The sequence below is a fragment of the Anoplopoma fimbria genome, chromosome 12 (genome assembly GCF_027596085.1).
Source record: "Anoplopoma fimbria isolate UVic2021 breed Golden Eagle Sablefish chromosome 12, Afim_UVic_2022, whole genome shotgun sequence".
Classification (NCBI taxonomy): domain Eukaryota; kingdom Metazoa; phylum Chordata; class Actinopteri; order Perciformes; family Anoplopomatidae; genus Anoplopoma; species Anoplopoma fimbria.
In genome coordinates this window covers 25557949-25579381 of record NC_072460.1, presented here as the reverse complement: position 1 = coordinate 25579381, position 21433 = coordinate 25557949, and the positions used below count along the sequence as shown (strand labels likewise).

The 21433-nt window shown below is 39.4% G+C and overlaps 1 protein-coding gene across 1 annotated transcript; it reads right to left on the bottom strand.

The window, feature by feature from the left end:
• Positions 1-3926: 3926 nt before the first annotated feature.
• Positions 3927-16280, bottom strand: LOC129099531 (deoxynucleoside triphosphate triphosphohydrolase SAMHD1-like). The gene is given in 16 exon segments (XM_054608787.1): positions 3927-3987; positions 4477-4655; positions 4796-4868; positions 5971-6060; positions 8203-8351; positions 9678-9793; positions 9939-10030; positions 11186-11206; positions 11208-11295; positions 11477-11571; positions 11658-11798; positions 13379-13446; positions 14652-14767; positions 14998-15158; positions 16013-16026; positions 16256-16280. Coding segments are annotated over 16 exon segments (1443 nt in total). The 3' UTR covers positions 3927-3972.
• Between the last annotated feature and the right edge of the window lie 5153 nt (positions 16281-21433).

Genomic DNA, 21433 nt, shown 5'->3' with positions numbered 1-21433 from the left:
ATTACGTGAACTTGAATACTTTCCACTTGTTTTTCTGGTGGAGATGAGACAGGATGTGCTAGTATACGCTCGTTACATCTATAGTTTCTTTTCAAAATAAATAAACAACTCACCTGACCACCGACTGACTTTTGACTGATGTGACGAATGACTCTCCTGACTTCCGGATGACTATCAACTAACCGGACTTCCGAGTGACAAACGACTCATGTGACTATTGCGTGACTACTGACTCATGTACATTCACCTGATGACCGAGTGAGTAATGACTCAAGTGTCTACCAAATGAGTAACGACTCACCTGATTGACTGACAGACCATGTGACTACAGAGTGACTATTGACTCACCGGATTACCAAGTGACTAACAACCAATGTCACTAACGACTCACCTGATTAGAGATTACTAACGACTCGTTTGACTAACAACTCACATGATTACAGAGCGACTACCAACTCATGTCACTAACGGCTCACCTGACTACCGAGAGACTAACGACTCGTGACTATCGAGTGACTACTGACTCACGTAAAGATTCACCTGATGACCGAGTGAGTAATGACTCAAGTGTCTACAGAATGACTAACGACTCACCTGAGTGTTAGTTGATCACTGATTACCAAGTTAGTAACAACTCATGTGAGTAATGGCTCATCTGATTTCCGAGTGACTAACGACTCATGTCACTAACGGCTCACCTGAATACCGAGAAACTCATGACCCTCCTGACTTCCGAATGTCCACGTCGTTTTACGTTTATCTGAATATGCACGGCTGTATGCAAACGGAAATATTAGTGTAATATTCCTTTTCATTAGCCACGTAAACAGTTCATCAGAACAAGGACAAAAAACCCAATATTTGGTCCATGTAAACGTAGTCATTGAGAGCGAGATCAGGCAGGAATTGAGCACAAACCGCAGCTTTAAAAAAAGAGTAAAGATAAATATTGTGAAGCACAGATGTTGCGTCGTGAAAAAGAGACATTTAAGTCAAATCACCCTTTTATTCAAAATGTTATTTCTTTCCTGAAGTCAAGGAACTGTTCTCCTTTTGTCCCTGAGTGGGACACAATACCGAGGATTTAAGGAACGTTGTTTATTAAATACCAAAAGCTGTCATTTTAATTTACTTCCAGAGTCCAGTGTCTCCATAAACACAGAGCTCTATTTACCCGACAGACTGTTTTCATTATGGTTCATGCACTTAACTAAAACGGCATTTCATAGAAGAAAACACGCAGCAGAATAGGTCAAATAAGGCTTTAGTGACAACATTTAAATGCTATAAATCTAGTAGATAGATAACAGAGATGTAAAATGAGATTAATATGTTTTAGAAATCAAGAAACATCACTTCATTTCAACTATGTTTACATTCTATTTGATCATTTTGTTTATAGAGATGGATTATTACATAAACTGTGCAAAACATGTCTTAAAAGTAATCAATGTAGCACTGAGCATGGCGCATGCATGCTTGTTCCTTGGTTTCCTTTATCATTTTTCACTAAATACTACTCTCAACAAAGACAGTGTGTTTTGCAGTCCTTCGCTGTCAGGTGAAAAAAACTGTCAGGGTGTCAAAGAGACCCAAAAGCAGCAATACAAGAGGGACAGAGGAGTAGTTCATGGTGGTTTAATTAACAAAAGTCCAAACAAAGCCTTAAATGAGGAGAAACGGAACCAGGAGCATCCAAGGAAACAGACAAGGCGGGAAAAAATAAAATAAGGCATGAACACGGCAGGAACATAACAGACGAACTACCACCTAGCAGACAAAAGACAGGACTGTAAATACACAAGAGACTAATCAGACAACAAGACACAGGAGGGCAGAGAGCTGATTGGTGGAGAAACACAAAGGAACAGAACAAGGCTGACAAGACTAAAACATCTCAGGTGTATACAATCAGGGGCGAGGTTGACAATTACAAGAGCAGGGAAGTGAAATAAACACAAGACACAAGAGGCAGGGAACTTCAAAATAAAACAGGAAACATACTAAAATAAAACCAAGATTGTGACACAGACAGCAAATTACAAACAATCAAAGATAGACAGAAACAAAAGAATAAAAAATATAAATAAAGAAACATCACAGAGTATTGTATTCAACAGCTTCTAGTGTTACACTAAACATCCTGGCATTTGGGCAGTTACGTCTCTTCCTTACGAACCCGACAGTCGACAAATTGTTTCACATCCAGCAAAGACCAGTCCACCGTGAACAGACCCAGATCCAGCTTCACCGCAGTCGGCGCTCCGGAGGGAGGAGGAGAGCTCTCCTCCCGGCAGATGTCTCCTCCTCCTCCTCCTCCTCCAGGAGCAGAGCTTCTCCTCTCTGGGAGTCAACACTGACACCACGCTGCTGGAGACCAAGACCGTATTGCTGGACTCGCTGGAGGGAAGGGGGGCACGGGAGAACCAGAACCAGGACTGAGCGGGGCAGACTGTCAGACCCTGCTGCAGTAACATGAGAGGTTTTCTAAAGGGACTCTGGTGCTCTGAAACAATACCGTTTTTGTCCACAGGGACCGCCAAAACAACACAAAATGGTAGTTCCTTGTAGTAAAAGTAAATAAGTGTAATAAGTGAAAGATTGTAAAAGTTACCTTAACTTTAGATAAATATTCATACTTGCAGGCTTAATAGGTTGTAATATGCATGAATGTTTTTATAATGAATTACTTCTATAGACTGACGTTGGACAGTGTGTGTGTGTGTGTGTGTGTGTGTGTGTGTGTGTGTGTGTGTGTGTGTGTGTGTGTGTGTGTCATGGCACCATGGTGATGTTTCTGCATTGATCCTGTGACTTGGAACACCTCATCATTTTGCCAGACTCCTTTCACGTTCTAACATTTTGTTCACATAAGGTTTTTCTTTGACGACGCAATCCATTGTTGAAATATTTAGCAGATCCGGCGCCACAGCTGAGAAAACACGTGTATGATAACATCTGGTGCACGATGACACACAAGAAAGAGAAAAAGAGTTTTATTTCAAATAGAGCAGGTAAAATACGTTATTAACCCATCACACTAGAACTACAGTAGAGAGGTTCTTATATCCTTTGGTAGGTTTCCCTTTACAGCCCCATTACATATTAATAATCCAATACATTTTCACACCAAGAGCAAAACACAACACCCAAAGTTTGTCTTAAAGACATTCATACACATGATTACATCAAAGAAAGACAGCTGAGCTATATAGTATGAGTACAGTGAGTACAGGGATATATAATGTCATGATGACAGTAATATTAATCATAATTCCTATTTCATATTGATAGATTAAAAACAAACTGCTTCCCAAGAGCCAGTTTCAGAAGATATAATCGTTCAAATCGTTGCCACCAATAAAAGAGACATTTTAAAACAACAATAAAGGACCAAACACCAAAAACAACCTCTAATCAAACATCACTCAAAGTCAAAATAATATCTAATCAGATTACCACATTAACTCACACGATTAATATAAAAACCAAACACCACTAAATATATCAAATCCCTAAACCACAAACTAAATGTTCACTCTGCTGGTTTGACCGTTGGCTGAATGACGATGGATTTAACAGAATTACACAATGGCAGGCTTCAGGTGGTTCTCAACACCGATTCTGTTTAAAATGTGACATAATAATCAGCTGCAGATGGAAAAATAAAGCTGAGTACAAAATGATCAAAGCAAAACAAAGGTATGTGTATAATATTCGACAGGGCATGAATTTGCAATAAAGATCCTCATTACTTTTAAATCATTTGTTTTTGGAGAAAAAATGTGACTTGAGATTTACTCTATATGCTGTGCCTGTTAACATGCCCTCCTTGTAGAATGTTTTAATCATAATCAACCATAATGAGTATCAGGTATTGTTGGCTATTTATTTATCAGTTTAAATCTTCATTTTCCAAAACTGCTTCGTTCATTGTTTTGGATATTTGTCTCCAGTGGTTGGGCTCCGGTCTTACTGTGGGTTCCCCTGCATGAAATAAAGACAAAAGTACATCAGTATCAGTAACAAGAGCAGTGCTGAGCGAGAGATCCTATTCAACATCACTGAAGCAGTGACTAGACTGAAATGATTAGTGGACTGACAGAAAATTAACGGATTTATGAATAATTATTCAAACTAAAGTGTTATGTGAAAGTGAAGGAGCATTGATGGGACAAAACGAGCTAAATGAGACCTTGGACTTTAGTTGATTGTTATTTGACCTATTCTCTTACATCGATAGATCAAACTATACTAATAGTCTACTGAGATAATAATCATTAAGAAAAATTATCATTAGCAGCAGACCTGGACAGCAGTAACTCCAGATCCAAGGTCAAAGAGCAAACCTCTCCTTCCTAACTCATGTCTCCATCCTCATGAGTGTAACATAACATATAATACACAGAACCCCGCACCCTCCACAGGACTTTAAATACATTATACTATATTTTACAGCCTAAACCTAAATATTACCTGAGGATTATTTAGAATTGGCCAGCCTTTTGCTCGGCACCACTTGACCGCGTGCCTGCGGGCAGCGTTCACACTGGACTCATCAGTCCTCTTACAGTAAATCCTGATCAGCTGCTCAGAGAAGCATTGTGGCTGTGACATGGATCTCTGACAAGAATGAAAGCAGCATACATTAGAGAATAATGACATACAAAGAAATACACACCAGCTAATGAACGAAAGATTAAGATTAAAACTGTTGTGGTCATTGCGTTAGTTCTGACCTGATCCATGGGGAGCCTGAATCCTTTTTCAGGCTTTCTCTTCCTGTATAGTTTAGGATGGTCCTTCCTGTAGAACCGCACCTGATCAATGGGGTTCTCGTTTTTCATCCCATAGTCCATTTTAACGATCTAAAAGAGACAGATGCCTGTTTTTACTTTCACGTGTAAATTATGAAGGAAGGCGACATCTCACAAATTAAAAAGATGTTCAACAAATCCCAAGATTTTCAGAAAAAAGTGACGTGTAGCAGGAGAATGACCAGTTTAAACATATAACATCATATTCATTTAATGTTCTAAGGGAAGATCTGAGATAGGGTTCTCCCCATAGAAAAGAGAAAAGTTAGTTAGCTAGTTAGTTAGTTCACTGTTAGTGGCTAGTTAGCTAGTTAGTTAGCTAGTTAGCGTGTCCATTCCCTGAGCAGATGGTGAGGCAGAGGGACCGTTGGACAGCGCTCTGCTACTAAGCTAGCTAGCTGGCTAATTCCACCATGCTTTAATGCTACACTGGTTACAGATAATGAGTGAATAAAGTTGTCCATCATCTGCTGATATCAACGTGTTTTCCTGCTCTGTGACCAGAGAGTGGATAAAGCATTAAGTTGTTACATTTAACTCATTTCCTGTGGCTCTCTACGCTTCGTAACGTTACCACTCCACTGCTGCTTTTAGTCTTTACTACAAAAACCTCACCTCAGTGAGACTGCGACTAAGCCGGTTCAGTTCATGCAGAAGTTAACCCGCTACAAAGATCACAATGGCAAAGGTTCACATATAAAGGTCCGTCACTCTGAAGCATCCTGCTACGATGGTTTGAATGGGAATGTGCGCTCTACTCTTATTCTATTTCTATGGTTCTCACTTGACTTAGTGAACACTGTGGGTGACATAAGAGCAGACGGATCAGCAAAAAGATGTAATCAATAAAATGTTGACTGATGTAGTGATATTTTAAATATTACTTAGGATAGTATCTTAGAGCCAATCAGAGAATTTCACACTATCTTCTAAAACCAATCATGATGTTCCAGCAACACGCATATGCAAAGTATAAAGATGGAGTGAATTGCTTAAAACCTGGACAATATCTGTGAATGTTGAAGGTGATTGTTTTCCATACGTGAAAGAGAAATGATTTTCCAGAATAAACCCTCGACAGACATCTCTCTGGTGAGTTTTTATTACAGAATTCCCTTCACATGAACTAAAAGTAACTGGACTAAAAACTCACATCCACTTTAAAGTCCTCTGCTGTCAATCTGAAGTCCTGATCGTCATCCTGACCGTCTCGGGCTTCAGCCAATTCCTGTTCCCAACCACGCTTCATGGCCTTGGGGAGCGAGGAGAAAAGGTGAGTAGTGAAGAGGGACAAGAGATTTAAAAGTTAACTTCACACACAGCGGACGTACTCTGATCCACATTAAGCAGTTACATTTAAAAACACTGTTTTGGCTCTCTCTAATGTATAATATATATATATATATATATATATATATATATATATATATACATATATATATATAAAATAAGTATTGAACACTTCACATTTTTCTCAGTAAATATATTTCTAAAGGTGCTATTGACATGAAATTTTCACCAGATGTCGATAACAACCCAAGTAATCCATACATACAAAGAAACCAAGCAAATAAGTTCAGAAATTAAGTTATGTGTAATGAAATGAAATGACACAGGGAAAAAGTATAATCGGTATCGGCGTCCCAAAAAATGTAATTGGGACATCTCTAAGAGTTATATTTGCATTTGTGACATGATCCAAACCGTGAGTAATGTGACCCCTTGAACCCCTAATCAACACGGGTCATCATTGAAGGGTGGTTTAACGTCTCAGTCATTGTGGAACCATGCTCACGTGCCTCATTTCCACAACCACAGTTATCTTTTAATGAATGCAGGTCAATGTGTGTGCCAAGGAGAAGAGCGGCAAAGAAAGTGAAATTTCACAGATTGCGTCACACCGACAAGGTTTTAAAACGTGTGTCATTACACACAGCTATTTGTAGTTCAATGTGGTATCGAACTAATCTTAAAAAGATTAAGAAAAGTTAAATTAATTACACTAAAAACTCACCTCTTCTGGTGTCATCCCCTCAGGGATGTTGTTATCCCTCTGCCACTGGGCAATCATGTCCTTGGGGAGGGAGGGAGAAAAGGTTAGAGATGGGAGAGCCAAGAAATGTGAGATCAAATTAGAGTTAAATGCAACTTTGTCTCTGGGTTTTCAATCTCTGTCCACAACAAAGCAGCATCACCACAAAACACCAGGGGCCTGTTGCTTAAGAGTCTTCATAGATACACAACTAAAACTGAGTGAACACACAAAGACAGAAGTATGCTGGAGCATTTTTTTCATCAGATTAAAACATTTCACAGATTGCGTCTCACCGGCAAGGTTTGCCTTTTATTGACATTTTACAACATTGTGTAGACTGCAAAAATTATAATACAATCAGACAATTTGGCAAACAACCTAAAAACAACGTTACCCGTCTCTCAATTTATTCTAAACCGCCTCTATCAGATCACCGTCAGCTTTCTCGGCTAAAACCTTGTGTATGATTGGTCTAAGTATGCTTGAGGTGCACACATTCTTCCTCTATAAATACCAGTTTCTGTGTGGGAAAGGACGCATGCATGGATGTTTAAACTTAATAACCTAAACTTTATTTCAATGGTCTTGTACATACAGGTACATACAGGAAATCTGACCTCTGCATTTGACCCATCCTAAGCCATTTAGGAGCAATGGGCTGCTGTGAACTTGGGGTTCAGTGTCTTGCAACAAAAACACTTCAACATGCTGATTTTTCAATGCGGTATCAAACTAGCAACCTTATAGATGAATGACGGCCTAAGCTCTTTGTTTTAGCGCTGGCACTCGACAGAGACACCAGCTGTGTCTGTAGTCTGGTAACAGGCCGGGACTGTATGGCAATAAAGTTAAGATGACAACTTTGTCACTTCGACGTTTTCAGACAACGTTGGGACCATAAAATAATGATTTGTCAGCCGGGCTATCTGTCCCACACCTGACTCCATATATCAGCTGTGATTGCACGGTTTTGTTGTTTGCCCACTAACAATAGGACGTTTCACTGTGGGGCGAGGTTTCTAAGAAAATGAGCGATGAATGTTAAAGTTTATGCAAGTTGTTTCCACACAAAACTAGAATTACTGCCTTTGACCACCAACATCTTTGCGGTTTTATGACTCCGCAAAAGAGTGGGAGTGGAAGTTTACATCCATGTCTGTCCAAAATGTCATCACTTAATCCCTTTACCCTCACAGACATTAAATCAAATTCATTATTTCTGTGGATTTGATGGACTTGCCGTCTTGGCATTTGGCCTTTGTGACCTTAAAATAATTGCCAACACCAAAGGTCAAGTGGCCTTGTCCTTAAAATGACAAAATTCCAGGCCTGAATGTAACACAGGAACACAACGACAGTAGAGCGTACCTCAATGGAAGTAGTAGGCCTTGTTTCAACCAGGAACCTGTAGTGATTCCGATTGACGATCTTTCTGAGGATCCGCCTCGCATCAGCCAGCTCCGGTTGGGAAGAGTTGAGTATTGTTTCATAAACATGATCTACAGGTGAGTTAGAACAAACCAAAGAAAGGGTCACATGATCATTCAGAGTGTTGCACAAATAAATAATTGACACCATAATCTGAGAGGCATAACAAAAAAAAAGCAATATCAATGAGTAAAATTACTTTTACTACATTTATTTGTTTTTAAATATGAAAAAAATTCAGCAAGTTGCTTCTACTCACAATCGACCATTAGCAAAACTCAATTATCCAATAATACCTAAGCAACTGACCCATCCTTCTCTGTTGAAGCGATGTGCATAGGGCTTTAAGACGAGCATCTAGAGTTTGGTGGTGTCTTTAATTTAGTCTAAAGTGTAAGTAAAGGATTAAACGATGTCTTTACCTGCTCTGACGTGCCTGCAACCATGAGCATGTCCATCACACTGGTTAACTACCTGTAGCACTGAGACCTGACTGACTGCAACGTCTACTGTGTAGTATTCCTAAATGTGTGTGATTCTAGTTCCTGATGTATCAAAGTCTAGGGTCATGTTAACAGATCAGTCCTGCTTTTTATTGGAGTTATTGGACAACAACCTCAACCAACAGAGTACCTCAGGGAGCATTAAGCATACAAACATACTGGTTAGTCATCATCCTAAAAAAAATCTGAAACAGGGTTATGTTATGATCTTCCATGTTTTGGCAGTTGTGATCCCGGGGACTTCAGTGGTGTGGTTTCTGTGACATGAGAACAACTTTGAATCCCAAACACGATCCCTCTGAGTGGTTTCTGTGACATGAGAACAATTTAAAAGTGGACAGGTCCTCAGACGATTTAGAGGAATTGCTTTTAAATTTGCACTCTTCAAAAAAAAGTAATTTTATGTGCTGAAATTGTCAAAAGGTTTTATATCACTGTTAAATATAATAAAATAATAACACAAGTGATAATACTGACAGCAGTCTAACATGTTTGGACAATTGAGCATCTTTTAAACTACTGTGTACTTTTAAAATGTACTGTGTGTTCCAATACTCATACTACCATTCTATTTAGGGGGCCACAAAAAATATTTACTGTGTCCAAATACATAGGTTGTCAAATGCAATATGCCAAAAATACCAGGATGTTCTACTGCATCCGGTTGCATCAGGGTCAAAGTTCAAGGTGGAATATTATGATGTAGTAATACGTCCAATTGAATGCAATCTGAATGCAAAATAATGTACTTTGTAAGGGCAGCTGAAGTATGTTCAAAAAGCAAAAATGAAAAGTGATTTGGACCTGTGTTTGTATTTGTTAAACACAGATGGTGGTTCGCCTGCCCACTTCCTCCCCGTGTCTTCATGTTAGCACACGGCGGTTTCTACAGACCTGTCAGCTTGGTGTAGGCCTTCATGTCGTCTATGGCTGTGGAGAGAGTGAACATCTGCCCTCCTGAGCCTTCAATCTGGATGTGCTTGTCTGCTTTTAAAAAGGCCTCTGTGATCCTGAATAATCACATTATCACTTTTTAAAACATTTATTACTGCATAACATGCAAGAGAGTGAATGATGAAGAAAACAAAATAAGCTACAGCTTAAAAAGGTGAATGTTGTTATTAGAGTGCCAACATGGGAAAGGTAGCTACTCACATAATCTCAATGATGTTGTTCACTTTGTGCTGGTAGGCTCTGCTGTGGAGGCTGTATCTTAGGTGGAACAAGTCGTACATATTGTTCACCTCCTGTGGAGAGCATAGCTTCTACTTTAGTCACAACTAATAACAGTTGATTGCGGTTAAAAATCTGATTAAAAAAAGCAGAGAAAGTCCCTAAATTCCTGATGACGGACATCTCGAAGGGCATTATGCCGCTAACACCATGGTCAGTTGACGAAAAAAAAACCTAATTAAGACCATTTATATCCATGCATTTTGCAAAATAATACAACCAACAATTTCCCTGTTAATCCTGAGAGTTTGCTAATACCTGGAACAATCAACAATCATTACCTGGAACAATCATTACCTGTCACGATCTTGGTTTTATTTTGGTATGTTTCCTGTTTTATTTTGAAGTTCCCTGCCTCTTGTGTCTTGTGTTTATTTCACTTCCTGCTCTTGTAATTGTCTACCTCGCCCCTGATTGTATACACCTGAGATGTTTTAGTCTTGTCAGCCTTGTTCTGTTCCTTTGTGTTTCTCCACCAATCAGCTCTCTGCCCTCCTGTGTCTTGTTGTCTGATTAGTCTCTTGTGTATTTACAGTCCTGTCTTTTGTCTGCTGGTTGTTGGTTCGTCTGTTATGTATGCTGTGTTCCTGCCTTGTTCTGTCTATGTTCCCCTGGATATTCCTGGTTCCTGTTTCTCGTCTTTTTTTCGTGTTGGATGTTCTGTTATTGCTTTTGTCATCACAACATGTAAGTTTTGTTTTGGACTTTTCTTTATTAAAATCCCGTTTAATCATCCCTCGGTTCCTCCTGTTATGTCTGCATTTGGGTCCGTCTCCTGCCTCTCTACTAAAACCTGACAATTACCATCCCAAAATGTTCTTATGCAATGGAATTGTTGTTCACTGCTCCAGTAAATAGGACGGACCTTAGATACGACTTGGCAACAGGAGATATTTCTAGTCCGCTCAGCTCGTTTAACCCTTTGACTCAGCTACGAGCCGGAAAGCTAACGTTATGCCAGCAAGATTCAAAGTCAATAACATAGTTAATAATGGTGAAAACTGTAAAACTGCTTTTTTTTTTCTCTGACAATATTCGTGATATAAATATTTCATATTCTGACTTCCCTAGCAGTAACGTAGCTCATCGGGCAATCCTTATTGTTAGACCCTGAAATGGTTTGCTGTTTTAAAAGCTGATCAAAGAAGAAGAAGTAACAAAGTCAGCACCTTGTCTCTCATGCAGATTTGCATTCCGTCCGTCCACCTCGCACACCCTGGCAAAGTTTATGAAGCGGCGATGGTCAAAGCTGCTCTTGATGCCCAGGTGGTAGGCGTCCCTGAGAAGAGACAGAGTGAGGAAATATGAAAAGAAAATGGGCTTATTACGTTAAACTAATCAAAGCACCCTGCCAATGCTGCACATTGTTAGAATAACCAGGAGAACATTGTAATTGTTTGGGGGAAATAATAAGTTGCAAAGTGTGAATTGCTTCTCAGTCGCTGTTCAACAAGCCCCACCTGGCAAGGTAGTCAAACTTGTCCACATCAATGCCATTTCTTTTGTTGGCCACGATTTCATAGAGGAAGGGCTTATCTGGACGGCCTTCAAGTGTCTGCGGAGATGACAGCACAACAGTGGCATTAGAATGGCTGCTGGAGCAATAATCATGATGATACTGACTGATTTCACACAATTCACAAAGACACGTGCCTCTCCTGTAATCAACTCTTTAATGAACTCCACGTCATCGGGCAGCTGCAGGCCATACAACTCCATTTCCTCCTTCAGTTTATTACTCTCCACCATGTAGTCAAACAGTCTAACAGAGGCAACCTCATGCTGTAAGATAAACAGATTCGTTAAAATATTAACACGAGAATTAAAAATCTCTACAGGATACACAGATATGAATGCTTGTCCTGTTTCTCAAATTTGATTCAAAAATCTGCACAAACTCTGCCTTGTGAATAGCAAAAAGATACATTTATTGCAAGGTTTTGTGCATGTTCATTGCTCTACGGTTTGTTGTTTAAATGATATTGCTGACATTTATTAAAGCAATAATAATGATAACGTCATGTTTGGTGTCATTTGATAACATAAATATTGATGTTTGGGGAAAACCATCAAAATATACATGATATGTCCCAGCTTTTGTAAAGGACAGGATCATCTGTTAATATAGGTCTTTCTTTTACTTTTGGGTTTCCCCCCCCCCCCCCAAGACTCTCCTGGTCGCCTCCCCTCCAGCCCAAACTATAACTGGTTTGGACATCCTTTGTTAGCGCTCTTTGCCTGGGTCCAGACCTTTGAATCCGCCGACTCCTCCGAGTTCTAGTCGACTGATTCGTGAGGCATTGGACACGCAGACAACAGCGTTATTCTCGTTTAAAAAGTAATTGGCGAATAAGCGCAGCGGAGGGACTAACGATTAGCCAATCAGAGCTAGTGGCAGGACTAAAACTGATGTCAAGCGTTGTCAGCTGTGTCACCGAGGAGTAATAATCACAACAATGGAGACCTGAAGCTGCTATTGAGGATGATTAGTTATTGATTTAAAGTACTGCACTCTGCTTTGATGTCTGGGAAAATGAAAATGTGTTATTGACCTCTGTGGTACTGCTACGAGATGCCGGTTCAGACTCTGCCACAGCTTCTTTCAGGTCTTTGTGGGCTTATCACGGTCTCTGTTCTCTACTCTTCATCACTCTTCCTCATTTGTGTCTGTAACCGTCACGTTAAGCTCCCACTGCCACCTCTTTACAACACATTTTAAAACTTTAAACCATTACAAGTAATCTGAAACATTTACACAGATCCTCCCAGAATAGAGGGCGGGTCTTTGTGGGAGAATTAACCATGAGGTTTCTCGATCCTTCACTCAGAGGCCTCTCTTTGGCGTTTTTGAATTTGAATTTGAATAATTTGAATACCAAATACGTTTCACATATAGGGCTTGTCTTCTCAATATAGCCTGACATGGAAGGATAGTTCTGTTTTTCCTTTTCAACACGCTCTGCTCCACTCTATATATAGAACATATATTGCATTTGAATATGAAAATGAGTATTTGATGGAGTAAAAAAAGCAGCACTACTGTCTGTGTGCGCACAAAACGCACTTCAAGACCAGAGCAACACAACGTCACTGATATCGATTTAAAGTGAAATGTGACCCAGCTTAACGTGATATTTACTGGAAGTGACAATAAAGCCAACGCTCAATAGGAATCTTTTAGGCGATTTCCCTCCAGGCCTCCATTTATTAAACACGCAGCATTTTCTTTTCCTGAACAACTTGAACTTTTTTTTCTTGAAGTCACTGAGAATTGATAAATACCGACACTGAACCATCTGCTACAGAGACCCATAATCCCTCTCCTCTCCCGAGACTTCAACGGTGAGTTTGATGTTTCTTACCTTCCAATTTATTTCTGGACGTGCTTTGCGGATGAACGTTTCAAAACTATGGGAAAAAGGCCCATGTCCTAGATATGGATGAATAAATAAGAGTTAATTTGCAAAAACGGATTTAAAAAAACATAAAACTGGTGTTGAGTTATTCAATGTGTGTACTGGTAGTTGGAGAGGTGCCAGTTCATCTCCTGGGTACTGCCAAAGTGCCCTTGTGCCAGACCTCTAACGTCTCTCTCCCAGCGTGTGTGCAAATCCAACAACAGTATAACTTTCATTAAAGGAACAACAAACCGGTAGTCATGTCATACTCACACCTCTGCTGTGTGGGTCTTTAAAAAAACTTTCCGTCTAAATGCAGTGCAAACTTCAACAGAATTTCCAAAAATATTTAACTTCACCTGTTAGTGATGACTCAGAGTGTATATGATTAATACAATCTCAGATATCTACTGCTTATTATGTCTCCAAATAATAGAAGACATTATAAGATAAGATAAGATAATCCTTTATTAGTCCCGCAGCGGGGAAATTTGCAGGCTTACAGCATTATTGGGTGTATTTATTTTCTGTGTGTACAACCAGTGCAACAATATCAATACCTTCCAGGCAAGACTGTCTGAAAATGTGCGCACTTGCTGTATATTTAAATGAATGCAGTGCAAACTTCAACAGAATTTCCAGAAATATTTAACTTCACCTGTTAGTGATGACTCAGAGTGTATATGATTAATACAATCTCAGATATCTACTGCTCACTGTAGAAGACATTATTGGGTGTAATTTGTTGTGTGTATACAAATAGTGCAACAACACTACACTGTCTGGTGTCTGAAAATGTGCACCCTTGCCCTATATTTGAATGATGATCACACTTTCTGAAAATATTTCACATTAAAGGCCCTCCCAGCAGGTCAAAGGGCATCATCTTTCACCTTTCCTTTTAAGCATTTAGCCTAGATGATCTGCACAAACTGTTGTTTTAATTGGCAGTAGCTCAACAATCAAATGAAAACAATACTTTATTTAAGAGAAACATAGATTGTGCAATGGTTAACATGAAAAGATACATGAGAATGTATTTTACTGTCTGCCTTCATTCGGGACCAGTCTTTCATTTTTACTGCATTCTCTACCCCTCACCACTAGAGCAACACAAGTCTTCATTTGACAATTTGTAAATAGTTTCACTTTCGTTTTCACTCTAAACCACACCCAGCTATAACCATTTCAATCTATTGTTAGATGTAATAGTGACAGTAAGGTGTGTGTCACTCACCCAGGTCATGGCAAAGACCAGCAATCTGCACACAAAGGACGTCTCTGTCATCGATGTTGAGTTCTGGCTGCCTTGTTTTCAGAGCTTTTGCAAGCTCTCCTGCCAAGTGCGCCACCCTTTACCCCGACATACAACACACAACAAAAAACTCATTACACAATGACAGCTCGAGTATCCTGCTGCCAAACTGGAAGTATGAACATTTATTATACCTATACCAAGGTATGCAATATGTTTACTTTGGTTTTATTGATTGTATTAGGTCCTTTACTGCAAACCAGTCTTTGCTCTATTAGGAGTGTGATTACCTTAAGACACTAAACTATCTGACAACAAAGAGACGTACCCAATGCAGTGTTCAAAGCGGTTGTGGGATGCTCCTGGGTAAACAAAGTAGACCCCTCCGAGCTGCTTGATGTATCGCAGCCTCTGGAATTGAGGCGTGTCTATCATTTTGACGAGAAGAGGGTGTAACTCCATCGTGCCGTGGATGGGATCATTGAACACCTGGGAGAACATATAGAACAACAAAATGACATTCTAAATGTCCTCAAAAGAGTACCAGTAAAACCAGACCCAGTTCTCCTGAGCGCTCTGCAGCTTTTCTTAACCACTGGTGGTTAAAAAAAGCTGTTTTTTTCATCTAGTGGGCTGCAGAGGTAGTTCCAAACGGTTAGATTAAATTGCATTAACTTTTTTTTCTTTCAGTAATTTACAAAGCTAGCTATTTGTGAGCTAAAAGCGCTCAAGAAATCACACAGATTAACAGTGAACTTTTATTAAAACAAAGCTGAATTTCAATGACCAGTTTTGTTTGAGTACGCCAATCTCAACACATCATCCCATAGAGATAATTCACAGTAGATTTTTTTTTAGCAGTGATAGTATCATATCATGGTAGTATTACAAGATTAAAAGGGATTTTCCACTCAAAACATTCTACAAATGTTCACGTGACACCGGTACCACCGAAAGTGTTTCTTGCACCAACATGAAGCCGAAGCTTCAAATGTTTGACTAAAAAACTCGCCGATAGGATCATCGAGCTCCGGGTAGGACAAAGTAGGACGAAAAATTGGACACACCAAGTCTATTTTTGATTCTAAAGAGTACCAGTAAATACAGAGAGTGATTCATGAACATGTTTCTTCTCATTTCAAAGTGATATCTTCCTCATCTTCATTTTTTTTTGCTAAAAACTGATGATGGATCCAACAATAGACAGTTTATTTACTGAACCTTGCATCTGACAAACTTCTTTGCTGTTTATTCTACAAGCTCTTCAGCTTTGCTTCGTTTAGTTTCCCTTATTTGTCCAGCACTGAAAAGTGTAAAGTGCGGATAAACACATGATATATTACCTTGCGTGGTATCTCTATAGAAAATGGAGAAAAAAGAAAATACAGAAGAACATATTAGGGAATGAGCTCGAGAGAGAAAAAGGTCAGTTGTGAAACCGCAAAGAAAATCCAGTGAGGTGGATGATGTTGAAACAAATAAATTCCTCAAATTCAGAGATTTTTGTTTTGTTCACACTTCGTTCTATTCTGGATTGTAATCATTTTTAGACATTACAATCTTTGTTAACAAACGGAAACACTTACCCATGACAATCGTCGTCGACGACATCTTCTTCAGCGTTTTGATGCTTTCAGAGGTTATATATGCTTCTAACCAAAGTTAGGATTGTAACACAGATAATGTTGTATCAAGATGTTTGAACAGCTGATCAGACCTGTACTAAACACATACAGGGTTCCAACAATACCTGGCTTTTATGTCTCTGCCACACCTATCTGATTGGTCACTGCCCTCATATTCAAATATCTTTCTGTGGTTAGACATTGAAAACATTTCATAAAAACAACCAACGAACTGAAACAGGTTTATGATTAAAACTTGCCCACAAACGCAGCAGAACAAGTAGCCTTATATAGAAATGTAAAGGCCTTTGATTGTGGTAATGATGAATCTCTGAAATGTGTTCAGGTGGTATTATTCAGTATTCAGCAGCATATTTTTAAATTGGCGTATTTAGTCACGATATGAGATTTTTATATCACTATCATTGTCAGAGGAAATATCACACTCTTGAGGTTTTCATGATAACTACTAAGAATATTTCAAATGTAGCTAATGAACTCAAATATTTACTAGAGTGCAACAGATCACACAACTCACGATTCAGATCGATTCACGCTTTTGAGTCACTGATCAGATAAGCAGAAAAAAAAGAGCAGATATAACTTTTAGGGCTTTCTTTTCCCGCCAATACCGATTGACGGTTGTCGATGAGCCACACCTGCCGATAACAGGTGTTGTTTTAAGTTGCTTTGTTATAGCCGCATGTTTACAAGGCTCCAGACACATTTATTTCACCAAAGTCCCAGAAAATCAATTGAACCGCTCGGAAGTCAGTGTCAACTTGCAAATGTTGATTTATTTTCTTCGGTGGGTCACGGATTTACTTCGGTCCATTACACCACTAGCTATCACCATCAACTATATCCTGTTTGTTTAATTCAGACTTGGGCGAACCAGATCTGTGGAGTCTGGAGTCTGAGCTGAAGGAGTTTCTGGTGAACCTGCATGATTTCATCTGGTTTCACCAGAATCCGACCCGGTGACTCTGATGACGAGCTTTAAGAATAACTTTATAGAAACAGACAATCTTCTCTCTGATGGTCTCCTTTACTGATGGAGGTCTATAGAGGATCAGGACTAAACTGAGACGGATTCTGTAATTTGAATGAAATTACAAGAAATAACAAATTCTAAAAGCAAGTATGCTTACCTCGCTGATTACTAAAAACAAAACACTAATGTTTGAAAAATTACAGTAAAAAGTTCCTCACAGTAGCTTTAAGTTGTAATGTCATCAAACCTGTATGAGCTGTCATGTGACTTGGGTGTGTTCACAGCGTTTCCACAACATAACCATGAGCAGCCTGAATCTAATGTCATTAGAGCGTGTTAAAACATCTTCTATCCTACGATGTCAGGCAATACTGAGAAGCCAGGCCGTAAATGTAAAATTAATTCATATATGGGGTCAAATCCTGAATCTAACGTCAATTTAGGTCTACACATGATGAGTTGCCATGAAAACATATTTACTGCCGGCGTTTGAAGAGTGGAGCAGAGAGTGTTGAAAAGGGAAAACAGAAACAGAACTATCCTACCATGTCAGGCTATATTTAGAAGACAAGCCCTATATGTGAAACGTATTTGGTATTCAAATTATTCAAATTCAAATTCAAAAACGCCAAAGAGAGGCCTCTGAGTGAAGGATCCAGAGACGTCGTGGTTAATTCTCCCACAAAGACCCGCCCTCTATTCTGGGAGGATCTGTGTAAATGTTTCAGATTACTTGTAATGGTTTAAAGTTTTATAATGTGTTGTAAAGAGTTGGCAGTGGGAGTTTAACGTGACGGTTACAGACACAAATGAGGAAGAGTGATGAAGAGTAGAGAACAGAGACCGTGATAAGCCCACAAAGACCTAAAAGAAGCTGTGGCAGAGTCTGAACCGGCATCTCGTAGCAGTGCAATTATTGCTTTAATAAATGTCAGCAATATCATTTAAACAACAAACCGTAGAGCAATGAACATGCACAAAACCTTGCAGACCGCCAACAGATCCCAAGTTTTTTTTGCTGTTGAAGAAAAAATAAACAAAATAATTTAAAATAAATTAATAAAATGTTGCGCGGGACATATAGGACAGCATTGTCAACAGTAGTTGAAAGCCGTCAATAGAGTACTATTACTCCTAAACGTTTGACATGGCTGAAAATCTAAAATGCTTAAAGACCTAAATTTTCACCCTGAGTGGGAGGAAGATTAAGAATGTTTATTCTTTGAAAAGCCTGTTAGTTTGATCTGCAATGTGGCGTTGGCAAAGAAAGGGAATCTGGAGCGGCATTTTAAAACTGTACACGGGAAAAAGTGTTCAGGCTGGGAAGATGCGTGTGGGTTTGTGTTGACACTAGACTGGTCGATTTCGGGAGGTTGGCTACTCAAAAACAAGGTTTAGAGCAATGAACATGCACAAAACCTTGCAAAACTTGTATTTTTTTTGCTGTTCACAAGGCAGAGTTTGTGCAGATTTTTGAATCAAATGTGAGAAATAGGACAAGCATTCATATCTGTGTATCCTATAGAGATTTTTAATTCTCGTGTTGATATTCTAACAAATCTGTTTATCTTGCAGCATGAGGATGCCTCTCTTGAAAATAAATACACCCAATAATGCTGTAAACCTGCAAATTTCCCCACTGCGGGTCTTCTATTATTTGGAGACATAATAAGCAGTAGATATCTGAGATTGTATTAATCATATACACTCTGAGTCATCACTAACAGGTGAAGTTAAATATTTCTGGAAATTCTGTTGAAGTTTACACTGCATTAGGACGGAAAGTTTTTTTAAGACCCACACAGCAGAGGTGTGAGTATGACATGACTACCGGTTTGTTGTTCCTTTAATGAAAGTTATACTGTTGTTGGATTTGCACACACACTGGGAGAGAGACGTTAGAGGTCTGGCACAAGGGCACTTTGGCAGTACCCAGGAGATGAACTGGCACCTCTCCAACTACCAGTACACACATTGAATAACTCAACACCAGTTTTATGGGTTTTTTTATCTGTTTTTGCAAATGAACTCTTGTTTATTCATCCATATCTAGGACATGGGCCTTTTTCCCATCTTTTTGAAACGTTCATCCGCCAAGCACGTCCAGAAAGAAATTGGAAGGTAAGAAACATCAAACTAACCGTTGAAGTCTCGGGAGAGGAGAGGGATTATGGGTCTCTGTAGCAGATGGTTCAGTGTCGGTATTTATCAATTCTCAGTGACTTCAAGAACAACAAGTTCAAGTTGTTCAGGAAAAGAAAATGCTGCGTGTTTAATAAATGGAGGCCTGGAGGGAAATCGCCTAAAAGATTCCTATTTATTGTTGGCTTTATTGTCACTTCCAGTAAATATCATGTTAAGCTGGACGTAACGCTACATTTCACTTTAAATCGATATCAGTGACGTTGTGTTGCTCTGGTCTTGAAGTGCGTTTTGTGCGCACACAGACAGTAGTGCTGCTTTTTTTACTTCATCAAATACTCATTTTCATATTCAAATGCAATATATGTTCTATATATAGAGTGGAGCAGAGCGTGTTGAAAAGGAAAAACAGAACTATCCTTCCATGTCAGGCTATATTGAGAAGACAAGCCCTTTATGTGAACGTATTTGTTATTCAAATTATTCAAATTCAAAAACGCCAAAGAGAGGCCTCTGAGTGAAGGATCCAGAGACGTCATGGTTAATTCTCCCACAAAGACCCGCCCTCTATTCTGGGAGGATCTGTGTAAATGTTTCAGATTACTTGTAATGGTTTAAAGTTTTATAATGTGTTGTAAAGAGTTGGCAGTGGGAGCTTAACGTGACGGTTACAGACACAAATGAGGAAGAGTGATGAAGAGTAGAGAACAGAGACCGTGATAAGCCCACAAAGACCTGAAAGAAGCTGTGGCAGAGTCTGAACCGGCATCTCGTAGCAGTGCAATTATTGCTTTAATAAATGTCAGCAATATCATTTAAACAACAAACTGTAGAGCAATGAACATGCACAAAACCTTGGAATACTTGTATTTTTTTTGCTATTCACAATTCAAGTTTGTGCAGATTTTTGAATCAAATGTGAAAGATAGGACAAGCATTCATATCTGTGTATCCTGTAGAGATTTTCAATTCTCGTGTTAATATTCGAACAAATCTGTTTATCTTACAGCATGAGGAAGCCTCTCTTGAACTGTTTGACCAGATGATGAAGAGTGATGAACTGAAGGAGGAAATGAGGCATTATGGCCTGCAGCTGCCCGATGACATGGAATTCATTAAAGAGTTGATTACAGGAGAGGCACGTGTCTTTGTGAATTGTGTGAAATCAGTCAGTATCATCATGATTATTGCTCCAGCAGCCATTCTAATGCCACTGTTGTGCTGTCATCTCAGAAGAAATTTAAAGGCCGTCCAGATAAGCCCTTCCTCTATGAAATCGTGGCCAACAATAGAAATGGCATTGATGTGGACAAGTTTGACTACCTTGCCAGGTGGGGCTTGTTGAACAGCGACTGAGAAGCAATTCACACTTTGCAACTTATTATTTCCCCCAAACAATTACAATGTTCTCCTGGTTATTCTAACAATGTGCAGCATTGGCAGGGTGCTTTGATTAGTTTAACGTAATAAGCCCATTTTCTTTTCATATTTGCTCACTCTGTCTCTTCTCAGGGACACCTACCACCTGGGCATCAAGAGCAGCTTTGACCATCGCCGTTTCATAAAGTTTGCCAGGGTGTGCGAGGCTGACGGACAATTGCAAATCTGCACAAGAGACAAGGTGCTGACTTTGTTACTTCTTCTTTTTTGATCAGCTTTATTCGAATATGAAATATTTATATCACGGATATTGTAAGAGAAAAAAAAGCACAGTTTTCACTATCATTAACCATGTTATTGACTTTGAATCTTGCTGGCATAACGTTAGCTTTCCGGCTCGTAGCTGAGTCAAAGGTTTAAACGAGCTGAGCGGACTAGAAATAGCAGATGAAATCATGCAGATCCTACCTGCTGGGCCGCAGCCTTCCCTCAGCCATCCTCAGGAACTTCACTGACGTCACATGAAGTTTTAAATAACGTAGTTCGGGAACAATGACCACGCCCCGAACACCTAATTGTCTCTGCACAAAGTATTTAAGCATGACGGATCCATCCACTTCCTC